This window comes from Corvus moneduloides, chromosome 3 (assembly GCF_009650955.1).
Source record: "Corvus moneduloides isolate bCorMon1 chromosome 3, bCorMon1.pri, whole genome shotgun sequence".
Lineage (NCBI taxonomy): Eukaryota > Metazoa > Chordata > Aves > Passeriformes > Corvidae > Corvus > Corvus moneduloides.
Genome location: NC_045478.1, coordinates 26013959 through 26024433, shown reverse-complemented (window position 1 = coordinate 26024433; position 10475 = coordinate 26013959). Strand labels below are relative to the sequence as shown.

Genomic DNA, 10475 nt, shown 5'->3' with positions numbered 1-10475 from the left:
AGTCTAGTCTAGTCTAGTCTGTTCTGTTCTAGTTTTGTTCTCAGTGTCCTGTGTCACCTCTTTAGCCTTCTCCCCTGGCTTTCAAGGCAGTAGAAGCTGAAGACAATTTATAACTTACAAGCCCAGCCCTTTTGTTAGCTGTTTAAGTGGGCTGAAAACCACTTGCACAGGTGAAGAACTAGATGAAAAATACATTTACATGTGCAAGGATTCTGATTTTACCTGGGGGGCGTGTGTGTGTCGTGCGAAGCTCACGGATTCCTAGGTGATTGGGGAATTGAAGCTGGAGAAGGGATAAAGTGAAAAAAAGTAGCGGGTTTGCATACACACACCCTCACTGCGAGGGATGTGCGTATGAGGCACAAAACAATGGCAAACTGCCCCATGCAGCGCCTCACTTGGATGTGTCTGCAGTCTTGGAAGCTTGACTACCCTACGTTCTCCTACAAATGGACCTTGAGCTTGTTTGGAGGTTCTAGCAGGGGAGCGCAGCTACCGTATACCCTTGACCGATGAACGGTACCGTCTCTATCGGGGAGGTCGTCCTCTTCGACCGAGCGCGCAGCTTCGGGAGGGACGCACATGGAGCGTTGAGGGAGGAAGGGGACACCCGCCTAGCCAGCCAGATCAGCCGAATCAACCCTGGCGATCAATGGGGTGACAGATGTCGCAGCCAGATCGCCCTCACATCCAGGCGTAGACTTCGCACACGCAGCTATTTATAGCTCAAGAGACGAGGGTCCCTTTACCTCACGGTTTGCGGCTGCCGCCAAAAATCCAATGGCACAGCGCACGGAATGATCACTTTGCAGCAACAAAACCTTCCAAGACAAACCAGTTCTTAACCCAGTTTAAAAGTTCTAGCGAAATTCTTTGGGGTGAGATTTCGTCTCAGAAGGCTTTGCGAAACATGCAAATATGCGGCTTCCTATTGGCGGCTGTGCCGCTCTCACCGCCCCGTGTCCTGGGCGGGGAGGGCCCGGCGGCGATGGCGGCTGCGGGCGGGGTGGGCGGGAGTGCTGTGCGCTGGCGCGCCGTGTGTTCGCTCGGCATCACCGCTTTAACCCCCCGTGTCTGTGAGTAATGTGGGGCCCTGGGATTTCCCTCTTCCTGTTTCCCCGCTAACTAGTGCCCGTGGCTTGGCTCAGGTGAGGCGGGGAGCCAGGAGTCTGTGCCGGGCTCGGGCCTGAGCCGTGAATCCGCTCCCGGCCAAGGGCTCCCCGTGTCACAACACGGACCGCTCGTCATCTCGTGTCTGCCAAAAGCTTGTCCCCAGGAGGGGTGGGAGCTGATGGCCCCGGGGACTGCTGCCTGTCACACGCTGAGCACGGGACGTGCCCCCGGGTCGGTGTTGCGGGGGCAGAGTGGAACCGCTGTTGGGCTGCTGAATGCAGGCAGAGAAAATCGGGCCCTAGAGTCCTGGATCTGCGGGACGTGCGAGGCACAGCTGGTCCCCTGGCCCTCTTCACCGATTTTCTTCTGGTCTGTGTTCTCCTAGCGTGGGAGTGATCGCTTCTTGCACTGATATTCATGTTCCGTCATTCCCCCTGTTAGCCCAGATGGCCTTCATAAATCACACCAAGGGAGCAAATCTTTCCCGAAGTCCCTTTTGCTGTTGAGGTGTCAGGCTGAGGGGAATGGACAGCAACCTACCAGCATCTGCGGCTCCTGGCTGCAAACTGCCGCTTTACCTCCTTCTGATGAAGGGCGGAGAAGGGAGAAGCTCTTTACCCATCACCAGGGTGCTCTTTCCATCAGATTTTAGTTCACAAGTTGGACCTTCTCTTCGAGTATAGCACGGCAGGCTCGGTCTTAGGAACCTAGGATACTACAGTTCATTTCAAACCTTGTTGATCCCCCGGTATTTACAAGACAAGCACCCACCACCTTCCTTTTGCTTCTGCTGCATTGAGGTGTGTTGGGCATCAGTGACTTGCTTATGTTCTGTGACCTGTCCACTGGCTTGCTAAGAGCAGGTCTCTGGAGGTGGCACTCAAGAAAAGTGACTCTTCTGTTTGTTTAGTTTTTTAAACTGCAAGTTAAAAGTAACCTTTGGCTTTTTTTCTGTGAACACAGCTGTATTACAAGAAGCTCCTGTTTCATTCTGTTCTTTTGTGTAGTTCACCGTGATACTTTTCTTCAGCCTTTTTGTATGTTTCTAATTCAATTGCTATATTTATCACAGGTAGAGATACTACTTGGCAGTGTTTTAGTTCCCTGTGACTTACCTAAGAGCAGTCGGAGGCCCCTGAGCATGCGTGGGTGGAATAGCCTGGCTCGTTTGAATTCCCATGTTCTGATGCAATCTCGTATTTTGTGTGCTCTTTTCATGCCTGTTGGCTAACAAGCAGATCAGTCTGTGCGTGCTCAAGGTCTTTTTTGCCTCTGCTTATGAAGGAGCTCTTGGAACACTGGAAACTGGAGATGATTGTTCGCATGCCAACAGCCTCTTTTTCAGAATTACTTGAACTGTGGATTGAAGTGACAATAAACCACCTTACAGAGGGAAAACAGCTCTCAGTTGCAGCAAAGACTTGCTGTTACGGAATTCTGCATATGAAATGCCAGTATGATTAAATTTGGTTGCTCTCTTGGCTTATGGCTCTACAGTGGAATCCAGTTCCTGCTGAGGCCTAAACAACAGTCTATTCAAAAAATAACAATTAATAGCCTCATTTATTAAGTCATTACAGAACTAAAATGCTGCTTGCAAAGCAGCATTTGATCATCTGAAAAGTCTATAAGGTTTTGCATAGCAACAGGGTTTATTAATAGAAAGAAACGTGGCCTGTAGAAGGGTAAGTAGTGCAACACTCTGAAACTCTGTATTTTAATCTGGATTATTACAGAAGAAACAGGCCATTCTTCTGAAGTTTCTGCTGATCCTGGATCACATATTGCGATACTTTTGAAGTTTCTACTGACTGCTGCATCACCACAGCTAGCAAAAAAAGTGAGTGGCTTAAAAATACATTCCCATGCTTCACCTAAACGTGTAGAATTACTGTTTAGATACTTTTGGCATTCCTTGATACAAGGTCTGCCAGTTTTGCAAACCTGGTCTACTGCCTCTTCTCTTTGGTCATGACTTTTAGTGGTGTCTGTGTAACTTTAATTCTAAAACATAAATTTTCTAAAAGTTTTAAGGATTTTCTTAGTGGTTTTTTTTATTTTTTCTGTTATCTCCTGCTTAGCAACTTGATGCTTACTTTTCCTGAATTTCAGGGGGATGAAAAGTCTATGAAATCATTTGACTTTACTGTGCAGCAATAAAATCAAATCAGTTTAGACTGAAACTTTGCTGAAATATTTTGTCAAAAATTAACTTAAATTTTTGTTCTGTGGGTGAACCATTATTCTAGCTGCCATCAGATATTTGGATCATTATTAACTTACTATCTCTTACAACTATTTTAGGTAACAGGAAGTTTGAAGTCATGTCTGGAAAACCGAAACTTTACTACTTTGATGGAAGAGGCAAGATGGAGTCAATTCGTTGGTTGTTGGCTGCAGCCGGGGTCGAGGTTTGTTTTAGAGTTTTTAACTTCTAGCTGCACATTGGTAAGCTTGTCTTTGAGGCAGATCCCATGTTATTAGTCAAAAAAGAAAAGGCATCCTGAGATGCAATAGCAAATGAATATTGGCTGTTTAGTGTAATTAAATACTTTTACTTTAGGCACACAAAAGCATGGCTTCAAGTTACGTGTCTTCTGAGCAGTGACACTGTAAACCAGGTTCTTGCTTAACACAAGAATGTCTAATCCTTAATTAAGCCCTTGATTACTGACCCAGAGCTGCTGTGCTGATAGATGTGTTCCTGGCATAAAAAGTGTTATCTGTGCCAAGTAAAACAGTAATTTACTTTCTCTAGTCTTTCTGTTTTCAGTTGAACGCTCACACAGAGATTTTTGTTTTATTTTTCACTCCACTGCCTGCACCCTCCATAATAAGCTGTAACACAAAATACGTTGTGTCTTGCATCATTTAGATGAAGCTTAGCAGGGTGAAATGGGCAAATTGACCCACATGTGTAGGGAAATTAGAAATCTCTGCACAGGAGGAAAAATACTTGGGTAAAACAGAGAAGGAAGATACCTCTTTAACGTATTTTTTTCTGATGGTATATAATTTACTTATTCATTCGCTATCCATCTTGGTGGTAAACTGGTAAATACAGTTTGAGGACACAAAGGACAAAGACTTGCTCTGAGTGTCCTCTTTTGTACAATAAGCTGTTACAGTACATACAGTTATTTGTGTACTGAGACAAAGAATACAAGTTTTTTAAAAAGACCACCAGTCTTTATTTGAAGGCCTTGCAGAAGACAGAACTGTCTGCTTCCCTTCATCATTTGTTCCTATGTCTCAAGTCCCTCTCTCTTCTTTATCTTTTTTTTTTTAAAGTTAAAAAAAGCACTGTTGATGAGTACCAATTACTATGTTTTTCCTTGGAATATTCTTTTCTCAGCTTCTCATCAGCAGAAGCCTGGGTTCTGAATTTAAGACTGCGATCACACTGCTGTGGTTGAACATTGGCAGTATATTAATATGCCTGATCATCTGGGGTTTCCCTAGTATAGCAAGTCTTAATTACTGACATGAGTGGCACAGATGTCATGAGAGAGGCTGACTGAGCAAGGCTCTTAGGAATTGGTAACATCAATCATTTTCTAGTCTCCATGTTCTGCACTGACCATAGACATGTATGGCACATGCAAATACATACATGTAGATGTCTAACTTTGGTGTCTTAATCTTGAACTCAGTTTCTATGTAAGTAACACTGACTGGACCAGCCATCCTCAACGGTATTCAATATAACTACATCCATCTGATCGCCAGCAATTCTGTATCTTCTTGTTTCTCATCTTGTGAATAATTCATCTTCAGGTGTCTGAAACATGCATCTGTACTAAACTTCCTGCATGCTTGCTACTTGTACATTATTTTGTAAAAGCTTTGTTTTAACTGCCAAAGAATTTGTTCCTGTCTAGCTCCCAAATCAAAATATCCCACAGCAGAGCTTTTTTCCACATTCCAGAAAGCATTTTAAGGACAGCCTGGACTGTATTGTTGATTGTCTCACATTAAGTTGACTGTTCAATATCAAACAAACCATCCTCACTCCAGTTCTTATTGCCTGTTCTTCTGCTAGGGTTGCCCTTAGCAGCATTTATCAAGTGTGACAATCCAGGAGATTTTGCCAGCACTTCTGCTCTGGGTGTGTTCTCCCTTAGAGCCGTATCTGGAATGGAAGGAACCATGATGTATATTCTTTTCCTTTTATGGTGCTGAAAAAGTTTCTCTCTTCTGGAAATGTGAAAAGATTCTTATTTCCTCTTCTTCCTCACTCTCCCTTTGACAGTTTGAAGAAGAGTTTTTGGAAACTCGAGAGCAGTATGAGAAGCTCCTGCAAGGTGAGTCCATGTGAAACCTCAAGAAAAGTGTAACCAGACATAGAGAAGATGTGTGAAGTCTTTGAAGACTGTATGTGACTTCGTTTCCACACAGAAGGGTATAGCTGAGAGCCGTGAGCAGCTGCAGAGGCTGATTTTTTCCATATGTGGACAGATGAAATTGCAAACTGAGTATCTTTCCAACCTGGAGGGTTTGCCAGGCCTCTGGATTCTTGTACTCTCCATCTGTCTACGCATCCCACCTTGTCCCACAAACTTAACCATGGGCTTCAGTAACTAGAAAATATGTATCTGAAATTTTCATTTTATGTCCTGATAAAGCTTAAAGATTGATCATAAGAGAGAAATCTGTGAATCTAACATTTGCTTCAAATACTGTTTGAATAATGGAACAGAACTTTTTTACATTGTTTAGAACTAGACACTTTTTACTCAGTTGAGATATTTAGTGTGCTTGTCTCCACTGCACTTCAATTTCATTTTAAAAGCTGCTGTACACAGTCCTGACTGCAACTACAGTGAAATTTTTTAAAGGAAGGATGGTAACCCACAATAACTGTGTTTTTCAATTGAATTTGTCTGCATCACTGTAATTTATTCTTTGCATGGAAGAACTCCAGTTTAATACAATAACTGCCCACAGCAAGCTCACCAGAAAAGCAATGATCCTCTGAAGACAGCAAGAAATCTGACGTGGACTTACTACATCAGTCAAATAATGTGTGTCTTTCCTTTTAGGTGGATCCCTGCTGTTTCAGCAGGTGCCCATGGTGGAGATTGATGGGATGAGGATGGTGCAGACCAGAGCCATCCTCAGCTACATTGCAGCAAAGTACAACCTCTATGGGAAGGACCTGAAGGAGAGAGCCTTGTATGTAACAGTATTACTCTTGAATTTAGTATAGTAGTTCAGATGCATCAAAAAGTAATTGCATAGTCACACACACACAGAATCATCTGTGGGCCTCAGTGATATGCAACTTGCAGTCAGCGTGAGAGGCCACAGTTAGATGTAAGCCAACTGATTTGTTCTAACTCAGTTACTTTTCACATAAAAATATTTGAGTCAGGGGTTTATTGTTCCTTAGTGAAAGCTTAATACAGGTATTTGAGAGGTGACTGGCATGTAGATGCTGAACTACTTTTGTAACCAGAAAACTCTGGAAAGAAATGGTTCATTTCTAACTTCTGGCTGCAAAATAAGAGCTATCATTGACATTATCTGTGGTTGCATGATGTCCCACTGCACTGTAAAACATGCATGGTTTAGATCTTTGGGAGCTGGGGAAAAAACAGCTAAAAGCTGTTGAAAAACTATTGGTTTAATCTGAAATTACATCCACATGAAATTACATCTTGATGTTGTGTCTGTGAAAAAAAAAGTATGATTGGGCTGTCTCAGTATGCAGCATTTTAAATGTCCATCTACAGTATGAAACCTGTACTCATAGTTCTGGAAAAGGGACAATCTGAAGAACTGCTGTACTGATAATTTAGCTGGATGAAGAGCCTGGTATGCTTCAGACTTCCAACCCCATTATTTATCTATTTGGCACTACTTGGATTTTGGATTAAATTCTGAAGGTGGGATACATCCAGACAATTCAGTCAGTTGGGAGTGAGTCCTTGTGGTGCTGTGTGTTTCTCTGGTGATTGTGATCTGTAGCACCAAAGTTACACTCTTAACCTCTGTGCAATCCTGTTTAAACCTGCACAGTGATGCAAGTAAAGAGCCAAAACCACTACAAATACCAGTAAACTCAGACTGTGACATGCTTTTTTAATTGCAGAAATAATTTGTATGAGGGGGTGTCATGAATGAGTGTGTTTGAGATCACTTAAAAAAACATTTTTCAGATCACACTGCAGCCTGGAAAGGAGGGAGGGGGAATGCACCACCACAGGGGGATGGGAAATACAATTTTTACTATCCTAAAACAAATATAAGGTAATTCTGCTTGTGAAGGTGCCTTCTATTTAATGTTTTTGTTTGCTTTGGTTTTAAGGATTGATATGTATGTTGGAGGAACAGATGACCTTATGGGCTTCATTTTGATGTTCCCTTTCTTATCTGCGGAGGATAAAGAGAAGCAACGTGCTTTTATAGTTCAAAAGGCAACAAGCAGGTATTTCCCAGTATATGAAAAGGTATGTAGGAGGATCATTCTCTTCCCTGATTCTGTAGGGATAACAGTGGGAACACTGGTATTTCACCACAACCAGAAGCTAAAGTGTCAGTGCAGTACTTTACACCAGGACATCCATACTGTCTATTGGCTGGAGATGGGTCAGAGCAGTATCAGAAAAGTTGGGGCAGGTCAACCCAAGAGCCTTTCATTGAATTTTCTTCCCCATGCCCAGGTGAGGAAGGGAGTGATAGAGCAGCTTTGATGGGCACCTGGTGCCCAGCCAGGATCAACCCGCCACAGTAATTTGCATTGCAAAAGCAGTGCTAATTATCTTCTTTGTTTAACATTTCAAATACATCTTGTTGGGTTTTTTTTAAACACAGTAATACACAGCTATCACTGCTGACTTCTAGCCATACTGGAATCTTGGTGTTTTTCTGATTATAGTTTGAGAGACAGGACCCAAGAGGTACTCACAATGTAAATTAAGATGCATGGACAGGATGATCTAGCAGGAATAGATCCTTCTCAATTTTAAAGACTAAAGAAAAGACAGTTTTCCACTTTGCCAGGTCTCCCATACATGGTTGCCAGGGTGCATTCTGCCCTATATTCTACTTGTTGTTCCACTTGTTTTAGCCCCAGTGCTTTAGGCTGATCACCTCTCTTTCATACTCTCTTATTTTCCCATTGAAGGTGTAACAATGTGTAGAAAAATTCCATATAAATTAGACTTGAAAGGTGTGAATACCAAGAAGGTATCTAACCCTGTACTCCAGTACACAGGGTTACCTAGGGCTATAGGAAGAAAGGACCAGTAAGAGAAACCCTGGGATTCTAGATTTCTGCTGTAAAATCATCAGTGACTGCTGGCACATCCCCTGTTCCCCCTGTTAGCTGTGTGGGAGAGAAGGGTGAAAAGGAGACAGTAGTATTGTCAAAGAAGGTGTGCCTGTGCATTTTGAAAACATGAACCTCAGCTGGCTATCCACACCTGAGTGTTTTCATTTATGACATTTCTAGGTTTTGAAAGACCATGGGCAGGACTTCCTTGTTGGCAACAATTTTAGCTGGGCTGATGTTCATCTTCTTGAAGCCATTTTAATGGTAGAAGAGAAAAAGTCAGATGTGCTCTCAGGCTTTCCTCAGTTACAGGTACCTTGCACTAACAAGATGCTCATATGGCTGTAAATGTGATAAGTGATATTTCAAAGTCTGTTATGTGTAAATAATTCCACAAAACATTTGTTACTTTTTCATTCCAGTCTTGCTCTTCTTGCTTTAGGAAGAGGTTGTAAGATGTTTCATCTAAAGAAACTGTTATTTTCAGGAGTAACCCCTGTACACATCTGAAGAAACGCACCCTCCCTTTTTTTGCCTCTCTTCACCAGTTCTGTGAAGAAACTGTGGTACTGTTAAGTGGAAGATAGTTTTGGATCACAAGAACTGATCTGAGTAACATACATATCAGAAACCACAGATAACTGTTAACACTTCATCCCATATCAATACAAGACAGAGGGCTGATTTGTTACTGTGGAATATAAAAGGGTTGAAGTGAGTGGGAGTAAAATTCATCCACGGTTAAAACCGTATTTCCTGTCTCATCTCCACATACAGCTTGTTAAAGGATGTTACATAAATCAGCAAAATAGGGGGTTTTGTTGTGTTATTTCTGTTCTTTAAATACCATGTACTTACTGTTTACCTTTTAGGCATTTAAAGCAAGGATAAGCAGCATCCCCACAATCAAGAAGTTTCTTGAGCCAGGAAGCCAGAGGAAACCTGTTCCTGATGATAAATATGTGGAGACTGTCCGGAGAGTTCTCCGCATGTATTATGATCTAAAAGCAAATTAGTTTGCCTGGCCACAGGCTGTAAGAGAACTGCCAGATTGCATGTGGCCAATTATGCTGCGAAGGAAGGTGAAGGGGTGTTTGGGAGGTGTTTCAATGGGCAGGAGGTCGTGCCCTCACACAAAATATAGTAGGCAGGTATCTTTTACAACACTTCAGTACTAGCCTATTTTCTCTTTCATTCATCTCGAGATTTTTCCGGGTAATTTTAAGCAAGTGAAATAGCAGCAAGTACACTGTCTTCCTAGAGACTTCGTGGAATAGCAAAAAAGAGAAATGGGAGTTGCTGACTGATAGCTTCAGCATGTCATGCTATTTCTGACGACTTTTTTCTAGATCTAGATCAGATTTTTATATGATGATTGCTCCCAATGTAGGTCTTTACTGTTCTTTAATATCACTGTTGGCAAATGAAACAAGTGGTTTTTAAAGACGGTAGGAGTGAGGTCTTTCTCCTGCCAGTTTTACTGGACATTAGTGACTTGTCTGAAATGTCAACACTGTGCCTTTATAACTATGCTGCACTTTTATTAATGAAATAGGAAATAAACTGACTGCCAAATGACATTTTTGTTTAACTGCTGCATCTAGAGGACCTGTACTAAACAAATAAACTTTTTATGTAGTCACATTATCCTGTTGGTCTCGTGAATGAAGGTTGGGGCTTGCAAACATAATTTTTACTTTTCTTGTAGCTTAAATTCTTTGTATTTGATATGAGGAGGGTCCTTGTTAACCCATACGCCTCATGGGAAGGCATATTTTGTTTGTGTTTATAAACAAGAGAATGGAGATGTGAGAGGTAACAAACCATCACACAAACCTGATACAGCTCCTGTCTACTACCAACCAAACTCAAAATGTTGTTTCTTCTTCTCTTTTTTTTTAACTCTATGGTTTCCACAGACAACTAGATAATGGAATTTAAAGTTTTAATCACTTCAACAAGGCACTTGGGTTTTGAAAAGCTGCTCTGCAGGATGTTATCTTGGGGTTTCATATTTGTTGTTTATAGTTCTACATTAATGACCTATCTTACAAGAAAAAACTTGTGCTCAATCGCTAATGGCACT

General features: G+C 42.0%; 1 protein-coding gene across 3 annotated transcripts; it reads left to right on the top strand.

Annotated features, from left to right (window-relative positions):
• Positions 1-968: 968 nt before the first annotated feature.
• On the top strand, positions 969-10033 carry LOC116442065 (glutathione S-transferase 3). Of its 3 annotated transcripts, none has more exons than XM_032104626.1 (8): positions 969-1076; positions 2850-2953; positions 3418-3524; positions 5366-5417; positions 6156-6288; positions 7424-7565; positions 8570-8701; positions 9262-10033. In XM_032104626.1, exons 3-8 carry the CDS (start codon positions 3438-3440, stop codon positions 9403-9405), a joined length of 690 nt encoding a protein of 229 aa, XP_031960517.1. In that variant the 5' UTR covers positions 969-1076; positions 2850-2953; positions 3418-3437; the 3' UTR covers positions 9406-10033. The 3 variants fall into 3 exon arrangements, with proteins under 3 accessions (XP_031960517.1, XP_031960519.1, XP_031960518.1); XM_032104628.1 differs by lacking the exon at positions 9262-10033 and adding an exon at positions 8877-9016; XM_032104627.1 differs by lacking the exon at positions 969-1076 and adding an exon at positions 2202-2567.
• Positions 10034-10475: the final 442 nt, after the last annotated feature.